At 44.3% G+C, this 18285-nt stretch overlaps 6 protein-coding genes and 1 long non-coding RNA gene across 9 annotated transcripts; 4 read left to right on the top strand and 3 right to left on the bottom strand.

Moving 5' to 3' along the window:
* Positions 1–107: 107 nt before the first annotated feature.
* CG6908 (uncharacterized protein) lies at positions 108–1778 on the bottom strand. 2 transcript variants are annotated; one of them, NM_141848.2, is made up of 4 exons: positions 1453–1778; positions 866–1350; positions 434–800; positions 108–368 (listed from the first exon to the last, which is right to left on the bottom strand). In NM_141848.2, the coding sequence occupies exons 1-4, from the start codon at positions 1748–1750 to the stop codon at positions 169–171; spliced, it is 1350 nt and encodes a 449-aa protein (NP_650105.1). In that variant the 5' UTR covers positions 1751–1778; the 3' UTR covers positions 108–168. The 2 variants fall into 2 exon arrangements, with proteins under 2 accessions (NP_650105.1, NP_001262480.1); NM_001275551.1 differs by having other exon boundaries at positions 1453–1683.
* Positions 1779–2112: 334 nt separating this feature from the next.
* Positions 2113–3526, bottom strand: CG18765 (uncharacterized protein; the record flags this gene model as incomplete). Its single annotated transcript, NM_001104280.2, has 4 exons — positions 2113–2323; positions 2378–2732; positions 2794–3278; positions 3337–3526. 4 exons carry the CDS (start codon positions 3524–3526, stop codon positions 2172–2174), a joined length of 1182 nt encoding a protein of 393 aa, NP_001097750.1. The 3' UTR covers positions 2113–2171.
* Positions 3527–5136: 1610 nt separating this feature from the next.
* On the bottom strand, positions 5137–6038 carry Fer3 (48 related 3). The gene is made up of 2 exons (NM_079598.3): positions 5815–6038; positions 5137–5748 (listed from the first exon to the last, which is right to left on the bottom strand). Exons 1-2 carry the CDS (start codon positions 5951–5953, stop codon positions 5300–5302), a joined length of 588 nt encoding a protein of 195 aa, NP_524322.1. The 5' UTR covers positions 5954–6038; the 3' UTR covers positions 5137–5299.
* A 2197-nt stretch (positions 6039–8235) lies between these two features.
* Positions 8236–10054, top strand: CG14717 (uncharacterized protein). Of its 2 annotated transcripts, none has more exons than NM_001275552.1 (1): positions 8236–10054. In NM_001275552.1, exon 1 carries the CDS (start codon positions 8373–8375, stop codon positions 9291–9293), a length of 921 nt encoding a protein of 306 aa, NP_001262481.1. In that variant the 5' UTR covers positions 8236–8372; the 3' UTR covers positions 9294–10054. The 2 variants fall into 2 exon arrangements, with proteins under 2 accessions (NP_001262481.1, NP_650106.1); NM_141849.1 differs by having other exon boundaries at positions 8236–9389.
* Positions 10055–12340: 2286 nt separating this feature from the next.
* On the top strand, positions 12341–14447 carry CG14718 (uncharacterized protein). The gene has a single exon (NM_141850.2). The coding sequence runs from the start codon at positions 12473–12475 to the stop codon at positions 13811–13813; it is 1341 nt and encodes a 446-aa protein (NP_650107.1). The 5' UTR covers positions 12341–12472; the 3' UTR covers positions 13814–14447.
* A 192-nt stretch (positions 14448–14639) lies between these two features.
* lncRNA:CR46011 (long non-coding RNA:CR46011) lies at positions 14640–15435 on the top strand. The gene has a single exon (NR_133378.1). It is a non-coding gene; the product is annotated as a long non-coding RNA:CR46011 (long non-coding RNA).
* A 321-nt stretch (positions 15436–15756) lies between these two features.
* On the top strand, positions 15757–16643 carry I-t (inhibitor-t). The gene has a single exon (NM_079599.4). The coding sequence runs from the start codon at positions 15800–15802 to the stop codon at positions 16352–16354; it is 555 nt and encodes a 184-aa protein (NP_524323.2). The 5' UTR covers positions 15757–15799; the 3' UTR covers positions 16355–16643.
* The last annotated feature ends 1642 nt before the right edge of the window (positions 16644–18285 follow it).

Genomic DNA, 18285 nt, shown 5'->3' on the forward strand with positions numbered 1-18285 from the left:
GAATATAGTAGAATATACTCAGTGATAAGAGCTGCGGAGCTGATAAACTCATAGCGCACACCTCAAACAAAACAAGCGATAAAGGTTTATGAACTGATAATGAAATTATATTTATCTACCGCTTTTATTGAATTACTTACAAACATAATATCAACAGTTTACACACATTTATTTGGTTATTTCAAAGGCACCCCTTCTATGGGCCCAGGGCAGAATCTCTTTTTGGTGCTTAATGACGCGGTGATTCTTGAACATGTTGTTCCGGATCTTGTCACCAGCTCCCTCGCCATCCATCAAACTATCCATATTGGCATCATCACCGCCATCGATTAGGACAAGGGGCAGCAGAATGGACACAATTGGCAGTACTGGTTTTTCAAATGAATGCAAATTAGTATCTTATAGATAACTGATTATTCAGTGGTTGACTTACTCCAGTCGCCGTAGATGAAGATCGATTGATGTAGACTTCTAAGCGAAGGCAATGGTTTCGGATACTTGAGTAGTTTAAGGCTCTCGATGAGCTTTTCGTGATAGAACTTGATCAAGTAATCAAACTTGGCTATCTTAATGTCCAGTTCAGTGGAGGAGAGTATCAGGTAGAGTAGGTCTTGTGCTGGCGAAGAGAACCGACTCATTTGTAAATCCACAAAATTTACCTCAGCCAGCTTTCCCGCCTCATCGTATTGGTACATAATATTATTGCACCAGGCATCCCCATGATTTAGAACTCGGAATTCTCCCTCGATCTTGGGTGCAAATGATTGGAACATATCATCCGCTTGGCTGCCATAGGCCTGCTGCAAATTCATATTCATATTCATCGTGACTGCAGTTAAGTGTGTTTTGTTTATATTATCCTTACCACATCATTTGTCAAGTGAGAGGCATCGTAAAGGGGAAACGCATCTATGTAGGCCTTCAATTGGTTTTCGCGAAGCTCCTTTAAGCTGTCCACTACGCTGCACAGGTTCTGATTGTATTCTTCAGGATAAGATCCTTTCAGCTCAAATCGCACAGCGGATGCGGCATGGAACTGGGCCAGTTTCTCCAAAGTGGCCTCCGTATGCTGAATGTCCAAGCCGTTTTGGCGATCCACATTCCTGAATCCCCGTTTGCCCAGATCCTCTAGTACGATCAGCTCATCGTCCAATTCAATCTGTGATTCATAATAACGTGGTCCAAAGGAAATCTTCTTTCCGGCATCCTTGTACATCTGCTCAAACTCGGGAATGTATTGTCCGTAGGTGTTGCGCTCCTTATAGAACACTTTCCAGCTGGCGACATTTTCCCGGTTTCCGGAATTGGGCAAGATTTTAGCCATGTAGGAAATGCTCTGCTCGGAACCATCTAATGAAACAAATAATATATTGAATTAAAAATATAAAATCTAAGAATATTATTCTAGATTATAATTATGCTTTTATGTTTTAACTTTTTCTCATCACTTACCATTCAATTCCAATTCAAAATTGGCTCTCAACAGCAGCGTTGTGTAGTTTTCACCCTTTCCCGCTGTGGGTTCTAGCCGGAATGACTTAATTTTCTTGAGATCCGGAAAATCACGTTCCAGAATTGGCTCGAATTTTTGCTGATCCAGCCATGCTGGAATGGGCTCGATGGCAATGTCCTCTGTTTCCCGAACCATATCGTTCACCTGTTGGCGTTGCTGTTTGCTCAGTTTCGCGTGGGGGCTGCTTTTTATTGGTTTCATCACAGGGAGCTTTTCAGTTTGAAGCTTTGGCTCCATTTCGCTAGATGGCTAAAGTCCGTCACATGCGAACGCTTTTCTGAGGGGACCTGTTTATTCGGATCGGCGATTGGTCGTGATGCAAAAGCCACATTCATGACCGAACGACTTAAAAAAAAGCGTCGTATCAGTCGTTCTAAACAAACGTCTAGATCATGCTGCTTGAAACCTAATGATGATCAGCACTGAGCTTTTTTTTGCAGTTTCATTGTTACAATGGCTTTTTCAGCAATGACTTGCAGCCTTGGTTCAACAATTATCTGCCTTACTATAGTAGCTCTTAAAAAATATGTATCGGTGAGCCTCCAAAAGCTTTTGATAATGTTTATATTGTTCAAATACACCCATCGTTCATCTTATCTAAGTTTGTAACGGCGTATTTATTTATTGTACACTCATCTTAGTCGCAACTAATTATAGCCTAGTCTTCTTCGAAGTATCCACGATTCTCCATCCATGGCAGCAGCTCTCTGATTTGCTCCCCAAACACTGGATTCCTAAAGAGCTCTTCAATGTCGTTGTTTCCAAAGTCCGAGAGAACGATAGGCAGTATTTCCGTGGCAGTTTCAAATGCTGTTAAAAATATACCTAGTTTTTAAGCAAACAGATAATATGTTTCCAACCTACCCCAATGGCCGTATTTCAGTAAATCTAATTGTAAATCCGTGAGGCTGGGCTTCTTTCCCAGAAACTTTAAGAGGTTCAGATTTTCGATCAACTGATCGTGATAGAACTTTACATAACCATCAAATCGGCTAGATTTTTCAGCTGGGGCCGTGAGAAGTGAACTGAATAGATCGTATACAGCTGGACCATATTGGGCAGTGTGAAAACCACTGAAGAGCGTATCCTTAACATTCCCGAAAGCATCTACTTGGAGGAGCAAGTTATTAGGCCAACAAGATCCATTTAGAATGACATTGAAAGAAGTTTTCGAGTCTAGAATCTCCGTACCGGATTTCACATACTTTTGAAAAGATTTCTAAAGAAAAAACTTGAAGTAAGTGGAAGGGTATCTACAGAAGACTATGGAGTATACCTACCACCTTATCTTCGTATTGTCTGGCGTCGTTGGATCGGAGACTTTCGTGAAATCTCAATTGATACAAGCTCTTCAGTTCGGCAGTCTCTTCATCCGATTTTGAGTTCTCTCTAAGCTTTGGAAGCTCCCTAATCTTTCCGGGAGTCTTAGCTATATAGGCAGCCGTACCGGCGTGATAAGCAGCCAGTTTCGAAAGTACGCCTTCCATGGCGGTTACGGACAAACCTTTGAGGCCATTGGCCACGGAATAACCCTTGTTTAGAATGTAGTCGCCATATATGTGGCTGGATTTCAGCTTTGCCTGGATGACTGGTGGTCCAAAGTGCACGATCCTATCCGAATTTTGATAAAGCTCCTCCAGGGCAGGTAACACAACCTCGAACATGTGACGTTCCGTTGAGAAATCCCCCGTTCTGGGCAACTTTAGTCCAACTGGCACCGTTTCTGGTGACTTGATTAGGTAACTCACTTGGCGTTTCTTGTTGTCTACGGTTAGTTTTTTTGTGAGTATTGACAGAATATCTTTCTTTCTAAAATTTCTTACCTGCCACAAGCACCTGAATATGAACACAAAGTGCCGGCTCAGCCAGTTGAGTCTCCCACTTCCATCGAAGACTCTCGATTTTTCGGAACTCTGATATCTGCTTTACTAAGGCTTCCAACTCCTTCTTCTCCACCCAAGTCGGCAGAGAAGCGTCTTGGGATTGTTGTGTTACCAGTAGTGGGCTCGACATTCTCCTCCGTTCTCGATTGCAAACTAAACTTGGGCAGGCAATTTTATGGGAACCATGAAAACCCTGTGAGTACTTTTCACATATGTGTACACAAGAATCGATAAGTGCGTTGATAGGGAATGTGGGTTGTATGATTGAAATTTATGAAGTCAGGCAAACATGATTGTGGACTTTTAAGCTATCTTAGATAAGTCCGAACACACTATTAATTCGCACAAAAAGAGTGAGATACGTTGGCTCCCGACTTGCTCACTGTTTATTGGATAGTTAAGTAGCTTTGAAAACAGATGCTATTTTTGATCCTAAATCCCATCTATCATGATCTAATATATATTGGATTCTGCCCTAATTGAGTTCGAAAAATGTGTCGAAAAATTGCCAAAAATGCCAGAAATTGTAGCAAAATTCAATTAATTTGTCATACCTATTTGACATGCAGTGCACAAGGGGAGGAATGGGATAGTCAATATCAGTCGATGTATGGACATAGGGGTTTTCAATGGGATGAAGTTAATATAAGCCACGCGACAGGGTCTAGATACAATATTTTAAAGCTCTATCCAGGTTCCCACACCGCAGGTGCCGGAAAGATCAACTTTAGAAGTTAAGATCAGCATATTTATTTATTTGAAAGAGTTTACTAACGCGCTAATCGGTGACACGTGAGCACAATTCATAGGCGAGGGGATGTGGCAAACAACCCCGAAGGAGAAGCTATCTAATTCGGCATGAAGTGTCACAAATTCATCAAAACATATTGTACACCAAACTACCAAAACATTGGAAACAAGGGACGCAGTCAACCCCCAGGTAGCAGCCCACTTTCCGACTTCCGATCCCAATGTCCATGCAATATCCGTTCCGAATTAATTTGCTGCCCGGAAAAAAGGGCGCTAATCTGTTCGCGATGGGCGTTGAACGCAAAAATTCCTTGGTATTTAGCCCGGTTGCGGGGAATCCCTCAAGTGTTACACTTGTTCCTGGGTTGTCCTTGGTTAGGGGTTGCTACAATTGACTTTGAACTGCCGTCCTCCCTTTTGGCATCTCCCCTCCGAGTGCATCAATTTATTAATAATAATTTCACGCTTTGTTTGCCTTGTCAAATTTTGTATAATAGTTTTCTTTCCATTCGTGATTTGTATGCAATGTGACTTCATTGGGACCACCGAATGGACCTGGGCATGTGTTGCCTTTCCAGCTGCACAAATTCGCACGCAAATCACGACATGGTTCGCTTTGGTTTTGGCTGGGTTTTTTTTTTTAAAACAAGTGCGGGTTCTACTTAGGGGGATTATCAGGTGTACTTCGGTGGTACTTTTGGCTTTAAAGTCACCACCCAGTTTAGACAATCACTTTGTTTACCATTTCGAAAACTAAATTGGATTATCCACTGATTTTGTTTAATTGTCCTCTCCTTTTCCTTTTCTATCACAAATAATAATAATAATAACTGCAATACAAAAAATATCTTTTTACAGTATCCATTTAAGTGCAAAAATTCAATGTTCTGGCTAATTTAATTGCTCCCATGAATATAAATTCTTGATGTTCATGTGACCAGTCATAATTCACTTTTTAAAGAAATTACATTTGAAACAATAAATTTCTTTCTTTTTAATATTTTTTAATATTTCTATTGCTTTTTAAACAATATATAAAGTTTTAAGAAAACATTATTTATCTATTCCTATAATTACAATATTTTAACAAAACTGATCTGACGAGAAGCAGTTTTAGCATTTATTTGAATATTGGATTTCCTGAGAAATGTCACTAGGACAAACTATGATTATAGGGCGAAGCGAAATCGCGTTGATATGCCGCCGCCGGATGCAGATGATGTGGATGAATTGCCGGTGGTGGCGCCTGATGGTGACCATTCATACTCCCATAGACGTCGGACCGCGATTTGTGGGAGTTCGAGGGCGTGCCGCTCAGCAGCTCAGCCATGAATCCGATGTAGGTGATGGCCAAGCGAAGGGTTTCGATGCGGGACAGTCGTTTCTCGTAGGCGAAGGTGGGCACCTTGCGGCGCAACTTGTCGAAGGCCTCGTTTAGGTTAAACATGCGACGGCGTTCGCGGATATTTGCAGCTCTCCGTTGGGCCATTGATGCCACACGGCGACGCGTTTTCTTCGAGGAGCTGGAGGAGCCGTTGGCCCTCCCATTTGTCGACGGACGCTGGGGCACCAAAGGAGTTACTTGCGAGCGCTGCCACAGAGCTTTAGAATAGAAAAACATCTTAAGCACTTCCATTCCAAATTCCAAATTCCGTTTGAGGTACTTACACAAGTCGGTGCAGGGAAAACCGGCGATGAGCTCTTGGTATGGAACAATGGGCGGCGGTGGAGCCTCCTGACCCCAAAGCGGCTGGAATGGAACATCCGGCATGTAGGTGGGCTGGTCAATGGGATGTGGATGCTGCATGACTGTCTATTGTATTGGATGATACTGCAATTGGAAGACCTTGGGTCTGTTCTGCTTGGAAGACTGTGTTGCAATAAATTCTGATTGTCCTCACGGGCTGCGAAGTCAGCTCGGTGCTGTTCCGAATTTTGCTTATTGGATTTTCCTCCCCGGCGGATGGCAGCATCTGCTTAGAGGCCATTTTGGATTGGCAACAGTTTGGTGCGATCCGATTGGTCGTCCTTGCTGGGGGGTTGTTGAGGTGAAATCTGATGTTCTGACTTTCAAATCTGATTAGATCAGGCATATCGTACTGAATAAAAAAATTATTTTTTTTTAACCAATTTGCAGATTTTTTGATAATAATCTATTGTTACCTATAGCTAACCAAATGAATTGAACTGGATTAAGACTAATACTTAGCACGCTCAAATAACCGGTTTACGTATATTTTGGTATAGGAATACAAATTTTTAATTTATTTTTTACCATAATAACATATTGTATAAATTCAAAAATAGCTGTGCAGTTCTTGACTGTGGCAAAGAGAACAAGCATTCCAGAATATTAGAATATTATTAGAATCCTAATATTAGCATATTAGAATATTATTAACTTATGTCAAAGAGAATTCTTAGTTACTACTCCAACCCTCGAAACGGTTATGTGCTGCTGGTGGATGTCTTGAATATTATACACAGTGCTTTCGAGACAGCCGTGACACGAACCGTTTTCGGAAAATAACCGGTTAGCAACTCGGTTTTTAAACCTGTCACAAAGTTCTTTTAAATTTTAAGTTTTTTAGTTTTGTTAATTAGAAATTCTCTAAGGTTATATATATTTAAAAAATGTTCTGCTTAGTTGTATTCAATGTCAAATCATTTATTATTTAAGTTATTCAACCGAAATAGCATTTATGCCGTTAGTCTCCTCCAATCTGTTGCATGCATTTGTTTTTGTTTATAAGTGACTCTCTGGGAGTCCTGCTGCGTATTCCGCTCTCCTGCTGAATAGGGTTCAGTGCACCTGCGCGGATAATTACGCCGGCTTTTTGCTCCCAATCGGAATCTCTCTAAGATTTTGATGCTATGGAGATGAAAGGCATTCCCCCAATTCGGGCAAGTATTTAGCCGCGTGGCAACAGGACAGCGTCCAAGGCTTAGAATGGAATGCGCTGACAGACTGAGGTAATCCTTTGATGGGAATTCGGAGGTCTGATTCCCCGGGGGGTCGTATCCAGCATTCGGAGGATTTCATTGTCGCTAAACTTTTCAATGGGGCTGATTGGAAAAGGGGCAAAACACGACTTCAACTGTGGGTTTGCATTCGAAAGTTCGTTTTTATGGCTCCAAATGAGGTTTCCAGTTTATTTATTTAGTTCGTTTTATGTTCTTCCAAGCCAGCGGAGTACTACTCAAGGGTGCTTCATTGTGTCAATAGCCTGAAATTGGATATGAAGTGCCTTCGATACTGTCAAACAGTAAGACAGACAGCTGCCATGAAGTGTACCCACTTTAATGGCTAAATCGAAGTTCAAAAGCGAGGGATTCCGGGTAAAAATAGTTTGAAAATTTGCATTCATTTCTATTCCAGCCATTAGACGGCGTCCGTTGGCTTGGTTTTCAAAAACAAACGAACTTCATCTTACGATTTGTGCACCAAAAAAAAAGAATATTCAAGTAACAAGAAATGTCTCAGACCATTTGTTTGTCTCTGTGTCTGAGCACTCGCCAAGATTTATGCCCTCTGTGATGGCAAACTCAGCGCACTCACATTATGAAAATGTAAAAATGTAAAATATGAAAATGTGGAAATTTGAATTTACTCCCCCTTCTCGTAGAGCTGTTTCTGCCATTTCCTAATTTTCCACGCAAATGCATTTTATTTATTACGCAATTTGGGGATTTGCACTGCCAGCCGCAATTGTAAGCGACATAAAAGCGCTTAGACTCCGACTCCGGAGCGTTAAACGAAGCATTAGCCCCAGTGGATTACGGCTAATACCATTGTGTCCCGAGACGACGGACGCTACGGGGCGTATACGGAATATCCCAAGGTACAACTCGAGATGTTGTCTGAAATAAATAAATATGAGAATAAAAGTGTTGCTTTTATGCAATGGCAAGGAATAACAACCGCATTGATGTATGCCATTACGATATTTTTAAACTGAAAACAACACAACTACTATGATAGTATTGATTTGATTTATTCTTTGTAACATTCGATAGAATTCGTTTTAAACTGTCAATAGAAACTGAATAAATCAATGTATGCCAAGTTTTAAAATGTAGCATGATTTCGTTTGAACTTTTAAATTGTAGAGATTTCTCTGAATTTCTAGCAAAAAGAAATCATTTTTACATGGATAACAAAAGAAAACCCAGCTTTTAATGTAGTTCCCTGCAGAACTGACAGCTATTCTAAATTTTCGGAAACCATGGCAAGACAGCGACTTCTCGGCTCGATCCTTTCCAAAGGCGGAGCCCAAGTGCTGCGAAACTTCCAGTCATTTGTCCAGGGCACTCGTTTGGAGTATGTCTCCTACACCTCGCCGCGCAATCAGATGCAGGCGCCACCAATTGTGGTGATGCACGACCTCAATCTGTCACTGGAATCCTGGCGCCAGGTAGCTGTTAACCTCAGTCAGGTTGGATTGCGCCAGGTGATCACCGTGGATGCTCGGAATCATGGCCTTAGTCCTTACATAACCGGGCATTCGCCAATGCACCTGGCCGCCGACGTGGAGGCCCTGATGAGCCACCAGAGACTGAACAAGATCGTTGCACTTGGACATGGAATGGGCGGTCGGGCAATGATGACACTGGCACTCACTCAGCCGCAACTCGTCGAGCGGGTCATACTGGTGGACATCACACCAGCACCGGTGCCCAGTAACTTCTATCTCACTCGGCAGGTGTTCGAGATGATGCTCCAGGTGGCGCCCAGTATTCCCTCAAATCTATCACTTTCCGAGGGGCGTACGTTCATCCTGCCACTGTTCCAGGATGTGGTCCACGACGCCTCCGAGCTGCGTCGCATTATTTACAATCTGCGCAAGATGCAGGACAACACCTTTGGCTGGGCAGTTAATCCCCAGGCGGTCCTAAGCTCCTGGGGGGAGATGATGATCAATTACGAGGCCACTTTGGGCGGACTGCGTCCCTACATGGGCGAAGTCTTGCTCATAGCCGGTTCCCAGTCGGAATTCGTGACCACGACCAGTATTGCCGTGATGCAGAGATACTTTCCAAATACAGTGGTACAGATTCTGGATGCTGGACACTGTGTGTATGAGGATCAGCCGGAACAATTTGTTGAACTAGTCGTGGAGTTTACTCAAACATGCTTAGTATGTTGAAGAAACACCTATTTGGTTATCGTTTAAAGTGACTTTTATATAAAATTGGCATTGCTATATTGGCTGATATTTCAGCACTCAATATACTCCACCGATAATTGCGCTGTCAGCAGAATGGAAACCGCAGAAAAAAAGGGCTGAATGGCATGACCATTTGTGGCGGGCGGGCTGTTGCCAAAATCGATGGGAAATCAACGTGGCAGGCAATCGAACCGATACCGAGTACCCGATACAGGTGCTCCAAGTGGAAGCCAGGAGGTTTGGCACACAAAGGCCAATCCCTCAACCCGCCAATTTGCCAATAAAGCAGCTGAAGACGAAGGTGAGGTGAAATGCGCCACAATGCGATACAATTTAGATTTATATGCTTTGTCTGATTTATTTGTATTGGACGTGTGGGCGATGGAGACGTCTGTCTGACTGGCTTTTGTGTGTCTGCTCGTGCCTCAAAAGTCGATAATCTGTGTCCCGGCGAGTGGGGTGCTCATCTACACCTCGGAGCAGCTCTTATTGCTGAAATTGAGTCATGACTGAGATTTGAATGTGCAAATGTACACAGCAGCAGCGACTTGAAGTTGTTTGCCCAAACTCCGTGCCTTTGTTCTGGCTTTAATGAGGATTACGTGAAATTTCATTATGCTTCGTAATAAATAAGTAGCAAGTCAAATAAACAGGGACTGGCAAACACACACACATTCCCACACACTCCGCAATGAATGTACATACCATCTCAACTGGATGTGCGTACGCACTACGTACCGAAACCATATTAAAATTTAGACACGTACACATTTTATTGCTTGTTATTTTGCCTCTATGTGTGGCAGCTGCATAAGCCCAAAATGCTGTGGCACTGTGGCACTGTGGCTCAACTTCCAGGGTTTTCTACTCCCATTCACATCTATGTTATGAGGCCTGCGGTCCTGACCTTAACTTCACCTGGGAGATTTGATAAAACAATATTATTTCCTGGAAATAAACGAATTACCCCAGCTGAATACATACATGTTTAAAACTATTTCAGCGTTAAATGCTTAACAAAACCAAATCTATGAGTATAAATGGCTATAATTGCTGCTGATGGACTTGGGGTATTATATCCTTATAAAGCCCCGTGCCCCGTAGAAGTGCAGTATAATACAGTTAAATACCTAAGTGCACTCATTCCATTAAAATGGATTGCAGCCTATGCTGAATGCGTGCAATTCATCTCAATTAAATGTGTATTACATTTTATGAATATTGATTTTCAACGCCCCCCTCCATTAATTCGACTTTGTGCGGGATGCAGATACTTCATACTTCATTGGCAGATATGTAGGTGGATAGGTGTTTTCGATACCCAATGCGCACCTGCACCTTCCGATTCGTGTCAGTTTATTCAGGTAGATTGCTGAGCTGAGCTGAGCTGAGCTGTGCTGCGTGTTTACTCTGCTCCAGCAGGCAGCCAATTCATTAGCTGTTCCTACTTCGCCTTTGCTGCAAATGGAAGGAAAGACAACATGAATGCTGCACACAGTGCGTGTGCACCGAGAGATGCTGATGAAGAGTCATCCCTTTTGGCCACACCATAGAATAACCGAACGCAGCGTAGTCATACATATACCAGCTTATATTCCGGGCCAATTGCTTTGCTGCGCTTTTGTCTTTTCAATTACGGACGAGCTTCAAAGTCAAACTTTTGTGCAATTATACTGGAAGACAATTTGCCCTGTCTCGATTTTTATGAGCGCACAAAAAGTTTTCCACCAACGGAATAGGAACTTTTCCCCGGCAACAGTTTCCATTTCGCTGTTGTTTTCCCTTCAAGACAGTTGATTTTTAATTTCGTGTCGGCGGTTCCCAGCTTCATTACTTCATTTCAACGGGGGAAATATTTGACGGGTTAAAGCAAAACTTTGCCGCTCTGAAGTAAAGCTGCTGCTGTTGAAGATGCTGACCCTCCTCCTTTCTTGGAAATGGACACCACAGCAGCGGGGGCTGCTAATGAAACAGGAGCTTCCGTACAGGACACCGGATCCGAGAACCCGGAATCTGATGATAAGGTCAGCGGACTTGGTCGTAAAGAGGCGGCGGCCATAAAAGCCAATTGCTGGTGAAAATGTTGTTTCCTTTTTTTTTCCCCCGAACCGAGCTGGCGACAAACGTGGCACTTTCGTTTATCAGGGTGGCCGGCCTTGAGTTCGGGTTCGGGATATTAATAAACATGTCTTCAGAGTCCACGCTCCGTTGGCAGGACATTATTCTTGACTGCCCTCCAATTCGGGATCCTTTGTGGGGTTAATGTGGTCGCTCATTAGTGGGGTAATTGGCAGCTAATTGGCTTGATGAGTACCAGTCATCTTGATTCATCGTGATTGGCCCGGCCATGGATGAGTCTTGTCTTCGAAAAATATGAACTTAAGTTTCAGATTCCTATGGGAGTTCTACTCGAAGCTTTTAAATTGATATCAGGTACTTTTCTGCGCCATCTCACGCTGCGAAAATGTAATCAAAGTTTGCTGATTAAAGTGAAAATGTGCAGAAATTATGAATCAATTTTCCGAAGACGACGACAAGCGAAGTGCAAAGTCATCAGTGAGCTGCGAAAGTGGCATCCAGAGTTTTAGCCGCCAATCACGGAAATTTGCATAGTTCTTCGCGCTTTTAACTATGGACTACGGATGGAAAAACCAGGTCAAATCCCTTGAAAGGTGTGGACGTAAAAGTGCCAGCCATTTCGATGTCCATATTGCATTTTTACTTTGGCTATTAATACATTTTCACTCAGTAAATTCCACATTATTGAATTAAATTAATCCTGCCGCTGTCGATTTTATTTTAAATATATTCATTGGCAACAAACGGTTGATATGTTGGTTTTTGTGTGCAGCAATGATATTATTAATACTTCGGATTATATTGTTTTGATGTGGATAAACACATCACCAACATTTTTTCGAGTCAAAAGTAATGAAATTAAATTGGCTTGCCATTTGATTGAATTGGAAAAATATGGCTGCCAAGTAGGCTACAACACAATCTATCAAAGAAACTTAGATCCGGAACTCAGTTCATTTTTATACTCCTAGTGTCTGGATGTTATCAAAGATTTCAGTAGTTTTTAAAGGAATCGGTTCGTGTTTGATCAGCAGTAAAGGCCACACAACGAGGAGTTTTACGTATATTTTTTACCAACCATGGATAGCACGTCAGCCAGCGTAGTGTATACGAATTCTTTTTACGCTCCAAATTACTCGGACACCCAGCAGCCACAGCCACAGCTGCAGACTCAGCAACAGATGTTCCATGCCAACTACATCGTCGGAACCACATTGGGTTCTGGATTGGGATTTAATTTTGCACCAGCCCCCATTCCCCAGGCGAGTGCCGCTTCCGGTTTGAGTCCCAGAGGCATGTACAGTGATCTCTACCGCTACGAGGATGGAAGCGGCGATGCCAGCGGTTCCTTGCTTCTGGTCCAAGAGGATGACCACTTCTGTGGTGCAGAGGCGGACCAGCAGTTGGTGGCCAGCACGTCGTCCTCATGCCCGATGGCGAGTTCAGGCGAGTCCGTGAGCATTGACACAGAGCAGGAGGCGGAACGGGATCTTCAGATGAACCAATGTGAGACGCTGGAGCGGGAAGAGCTGAATGGAGATATAGGGGAAATGGGGGAAATGGAGGAGCTTGCAGAGGAGGTTAATGGCGAGCAGAGGCCGCCGCTGTTACCCTGCATGGGTGGCAACACATCCTACATGGTGTTCCCGCGCACCGCCGCCGACTACATGCCCCGCCTGGCGCTCCCGCGGCATAGGCCCTATATAAGCATCGGTCAGGAGCAGTACGTGATCCAGGCGGAAACTGTCTTCGTGCTGGGCATGCGCCTCAATGTGACCAAGAACGACATCATCCTGTTCTTCGGCAAAGTGGGCGTTATCAAGATGGACGAGTCGACCAACAAGCCGAAGATCTTCGTCTACAAGAACAAGATAACGGGGCGCTCCAAGGGTGAGGCCACTATAACCTATGTGAGTCCATTCTCTGCACAGGCGGCGATTAGTTGTCTGAGTGGGGCCAAGTTCATGGGACAGGTGATCACCGTTCTGCCCGCCTACCTATCCACCCGGAGGGGCAGTGTCCGGTACAGTTATCCGCGAGAGCTTAATGCGCCGGAGCACCAACGTCGCCAGCGGGCAATGAAATGGAAGCCAGCCATCGACAATTGGGTGTGCATGCTCTGCCGGAACAGCAACTTCGTCTGGCGTTCCAGCTGCAACAGATGCCAGGCGGACAAGGTGGTCGCTCCTCAGAATAACGAGGGAAGTTCCTGGGCGGGATCACGCGAAGAGGACGGTGCCCCTCGTCGTTGGCGGCCATACAGGAACGACTGGCTGTGCAAGATTTGCTATAATATGAATTTCTGGTACCGAGCGAAGTGCAATCGTTGCCACGCCCTGCGTTCCGATGAAATGAAGAGCTCCGAGTCGACGGAGGAAGATACCTGGGAGCTGGTTCTGAATCCGCCCATTGCAGAGTAGAAACAGTCCAGTCCACCTCGTTCTGTCTGTGTCTGTGTCTGTATCTATACGTGTTATCTGTTTTGTGTATCCGCATCTTTTTGTACGAAGGACACTTCTGCCTTCTGCATCCTGCTCCTTCCGGACTTCTAAAAATTTCAAGTGATTGGAACGCGAACTGCGTCGTGATATCCAGATGCAACTTCAATTGAATTGAATCGATTCGATGCGATGCCCATGAGCTTGTGAGCCCCATCCAAGAACAGCAAGAGCCAAGAACAAAAGACACCTAAATTCCTGTTAATGCCCGTCTTAGAAAAAGGCGTTTGAATGCAATGCCGCCACCATATACCCGCCGAACCAGTCTTTGTCCCCAGAGCAGAGATCCTCAGATTGCGGGACAATGCAACTTGCTGAATGGTAATCCACTTAATCCGGGTAACTGAATATTTTACCCAGGCACAAAAGGCAACCGGACCCACCTGGCCAGCTCTAAACGTTTAATGAATTTATTTACTTTCCCGACGCGTGCAGTCAGTGGCTCAGTGGCTCATTGGCTCTGCGGAACTGCACTGTAAATCGAAATATTATATTCAATGAAGTCTAAATTGTTTAATAAAATTAATCTTCTATTCATTTATTTATAGAAAGGGTGAACTCGTGGCTTTAAACTATCACAATGAAATTTCAAAATTTCTGAATCCCCCACAGCAAATCCTTGACTCAGATTGTTTTCTGTGTGCAGTGGCATCAAGCCACTTGAATCCATGTCCCACAAGTCGCTCGCCAGCCCCATCCTCCTACTCCTCCTTTCTATCTACCTCGTCCTTTTCTGTCATGTGATTTAATCAAACTTTGCGTCAGCCGAATCTGTGCCACAACAGCTTGGCTGGTTGGTAGATGGTGCGGCTGGTGAGTTGCTCTTTTGGCTGCACCCGCAGTTGCGGCTGCCCTCGTCTGCCGCATGCCACGCCCCCCTGCTCCATTCACCAGTTCACCAGAGGCGGCGCCTGGCAGACTTTGTGTTGTGCATTTACTTTGCACTTTCTTCCACGCGAGCGGACAAGGCACCTGGTGGGAGCTGTGGAGTGTGGAGTCCGGAGTCCGGAGTCCATCGTCCCTAGTCCATAGTCCATAGTCGGTTGTGCTTGGTCTGCCGCCTGCGGGGTATTTGCGTAGCTGCAGGTGTTGCTCCGTCTGCTGCTGCCCAACCAGCCCAGCCCAGCCTGGTAAACCACCAAACCCGCCCACAGTGTCGCCGATTTAAGTGGCAGCCATGGAGTAAATGCAATAAACACCATTAGCTGCAACGACTCCGTTGGTCGTCACTTGTTGGTCGTTGGTCGTCGTCGCTCCGTGCGCGTTTCTCGCCCAGTTATCCTCTGGCTAGGAAAGTTAACTGCGAACTGGGCCATCAAGGTACGAGTTAGTGGAAAAACGTGGCAGGAGCGGAAGAAGTGGGAGGAGGAGGATGGGGAATCTGGGGAAATGTTGCCGCATCAAAATGCAAACGCGAAAGGCGAAAAGAGTCTTAAGTGAATTGAATGGAAAACTTTCAAACTGCGGGCGCCATCAACTTTCGGTGCAAGCGGGTGGCAGAAAGTTTCTGAAGCCTGATTTGTTTATAGTTTTCAAGATTGTCGACTTTTGTGACCCAATTCAGCCTTTACTTCAACATAATTAGACCAACTTGGTTAAACTTGACTATTACGCAACCCATCGGCCAAATTTCCAGTGCCAATATTTTGATTTTCTTTTTAAGTAAAAATGCAGTGTTTTTTCACACAATTTGATTGATGGTAACATTCATGCCCGTTGTATACCGAACCTGCATTCGATTTAGTTTAAAGAGTTGCTGTTTGGATAATGATTTTTGGTATATGTCCATAGCTTTGGTATGTATTTTCTAAACTTGTTAGTAGGCCTAGAAAATGCTCTAAGTCAGTTAAATAGTAAACAAGACTCAACAAGGCAATCTCACACACAAAACATAAATACCTAAACACAATGCATAAGAACTTCAAAAGTCTGCAAAACACTAACCCATCCAATATGAAGAAGGCCAAAACCGCGGCTAAGGGATTTCCCATTCACCTTGGTTTTTATAGGAACCCCAGCGAGTATGACGATCGCACGACCACCAATCGCGATTATGGATTGAAAAGTTCCAAGGGTTCTGGAACGCCATTTCCGCAAAAACAAAAGAAATTAGATACGGCGGCACTAACGGCCAAGTTGGAGACGGATAGTCTGCTCCGATCTGAATTAAGCGACTTATCGATTGTCATCTCCGAAAGAAAGGCGTCCTCAGAACCACAAGTGGCATCCAATACTACAACCGAACCAACGTTTGAGATGAGACGAAAGCTTTTTGACGAGGCCGAGTTCACCATCTGCAAGGGTCACAAACTGAACCAGGACTTCCATCATATAGTCGAAGATGAAAAGCATTTTAACAAAAGGCAGAGTGCCAAGGATAACATTCCCTATAGCAATTTCATGGATCTGAAGAACTTCTGCGACCAGAACAACATAAAATTTTCCAAGGGTTTTGACGGTTAGCGTTCTCCACTGTTGTCATCGAATTAGGAGCGGGAATAAAGTGCAGGAGTCGGGAATTCCATCTTCGCATCTCCAACATCACCATTTCCACCATCTGTCCCTCTTGAAAGTGTCACTCACGGAGGATAAATGGTGCCAAGTGCAGCAGAAAAACCAGGATGCTAGGTTTGTGAGGAGGCCCGACTGGGAGATACCTGCTATACACTTTTCCAACTGCAAAGAATTACATGGTACTCAATTCAATAATTCAATAATAAAGGGTTCCTATCTTATACATGTGCAATAAACGAAACGGACACATTTCTTTTCGAATAATATCTTTAATAATGCAACTAATATTTAAATATTGAATATCAAATGAGAGATAAACAAACGTTAAATACTTACAATGTTCTTCAATTGATTTGTCTAAAATCTGTTTCTGGAAGACTTTGCACCCGAGTGCTTTGTGTATACCTTTGTGCTTTGCGTTTTCCAGGACGCAGGCACAAAGACAGAAATCCACTTGGCTTCACCCACATCCCGGCACCAGGACAACCCGCCCGAAGGAGTACGCCGCCTTCCAGCATCTGTGGTTCATTGTACTTTACGAGAATTTTCAACGTGCTAAGCTCGCGACTTCCGCGTGTTTTTGCCGTACTTTCCGGCTGCCATTTTGTTGCGTTTTTGCGTCGTTCCCGCTGCTATCCAGCATTCATCCTCTTTGTGGGCCCGGGCACGGAAAGCATCGAACAATGGAACAGGCAACGGTGTGAGCAGTGGTGCTGAAATGTTTGGCTGTGAATTATGGCGGCAGAGATCGACACCGTTTCTAAGCTCCGATTGGCGGGGCTGTGACAGTTTTGAAGGTTCGCTGCATACGCGCATATCGCGTATACGCAACGTTGTGCCGTTCGGTTACTGACTGTCATATTGCAAACGACACGCCTGGGAAGCAGTGGAGTCAGTGGAATCAGCGGAATCAGGGAATCATCAGAAGCCCCGAACACCGAACCGACTGTCTATTTCGGTCTGCGGTCGCCGTGCCCCCCGAAAAAGTTGGCCGGACACAAAGTCGCACAGTCGTGGCCACCAACAAAAACGGATGCCCTGACAGCTGTTCGTGTTTTTCGGTCGGTCTGGTGTGGCCTGGAAAAACTGCAGAGAGCAAACAGCAAATTGGCAAAGGCCGTCACATTAGCGCCATTTTCCACTCTGCGGTCATAATTCACTGAAATTAATTGTCGCATTCGAGTTCTGTGCGGTCGCGCTGTGAGCAACTTTGGCGGCTATTTTTGCTGGTCTTCTCTGAATTCTGAATTCGCACTCCGATTTTCCGAGTCCCCCCTGGGTGCTGTAAATATGCTTTGGCTATTCGACTTGTATTTAAGTTCTTTGCTTCAGGAAGCGAAAATTGTTAAAGAGCTGGATTCGCGGGCATTAAGCGAATTTGTCTACATTTAAATCAAAGCCTTCCACTTGAGGAACTTCGGGAGCTTGCCAAAAGTATTTGGCCGTATCCTCGGAGTTAGGCTGAATGCCAAGGGTTTTTCGCCAGCAATGTCCTCCAAGGCATACCTCGCCTAATTTCAGGCCAGCTAAAAAAGGCCAAAAATTATGCAAAACATAATAATAAAATTTAATAAAAAATACCGGAGCAATACCCGGTCCGGGCATTCCCTGGATTGTCCCAATGTGTAGTGGCTGCCGCTAATGCTGCAACATTTTATGCAAATACTTTTCGGAGTGGCCCCGGTCCAGAAAATGGATCCGAATCGCCAACAAAGCGCCCGCCGCTTTTCCGCTTTTTCGCTTTGCCCAGCTATCTTTATCAGGTATTTGTTTATGCAGCTGCCAAGTGGAGGCTTATTTTATCACATTTCTTGGGCGACTTGAGCCCGTTTATTCAAATGGCTTTTGAAATAGGCAAGTAAGTACTTGGTAAGTAAATT

Source organism: Drosophila melanogaster, chromosome 3R (genome assembly GCF_000001215.4).
Source record: "Drosophila melanogaster chromosome 3R".
Lineage (NCBI taxonomy): Eukaryota > Metazoa > Arthropoda > Insecta > Diptera > Drosophilidae > Drosophila > Drosophila melanogaster.

What these genes read in the sequence shown, in the direction of transcription:
- CG14717 (NM_001275552.1), top strand. Translation starts at nt 8,373, where the DNA reads ATGGCAAGACAGCGACTTCTCGGCTCGATCCTTTCCAAAGGCGGAGCC.
- CG6908 (NM_141848.2), bottom strand. Translation starts at nt 1,750, where the DNA reads ATGGAGCCAAAGCTTCAAACTGAAAAGCTCCCTGTGATGAAACCAATA. An exon ending in CTCACTTGACAAATGATGTG is followed by an intron (nt 801 to 865) that starts GTAAGGATAATA and finishes ATGAATTTGCAG; the next exon opens with CAGGCCTATGGCAGCCAAGC. An exon ending in CTTCATCTACGGCGACTGGA is followed by an intron (nt 369 to 433) that starts GTAAGTCAACCA and finishes TTGAAAAACCAG; the next exon opens with TACTGCCAATTGTGTCCATT.
- CG14718 (NM_141850.2), top strand. Translation starts at nt 12,473, where the DNA reads ATGGATAGCACGTCAGCCAGCGTAGTGTATACGAATTCTTTTTACGCT.
- Fer3 (NM_079598.3), bottom strand. Translation starts at nt 5,953, where the DNA reads ATGCAGCATCCACATCCCATTGACCAGCCCACCTACATGCCGGATGTT. An exon ending in TTTTCCCTGCACCGACTTGT is followed by an intron (nt 5,749 to 5,814) that starts GTAAGTACCTCA and finishes TCTATTCTAAAG; the next exon opens with CTCTGTGGCAGCGCTCGCAA.
- I-t (NM_079599.4), top strand. Translation starts at nt 15,800, where the DNA reads ATGCATAAGAACTTCAAAAGTCTGCAAAACACTAACCCATCCAATATG.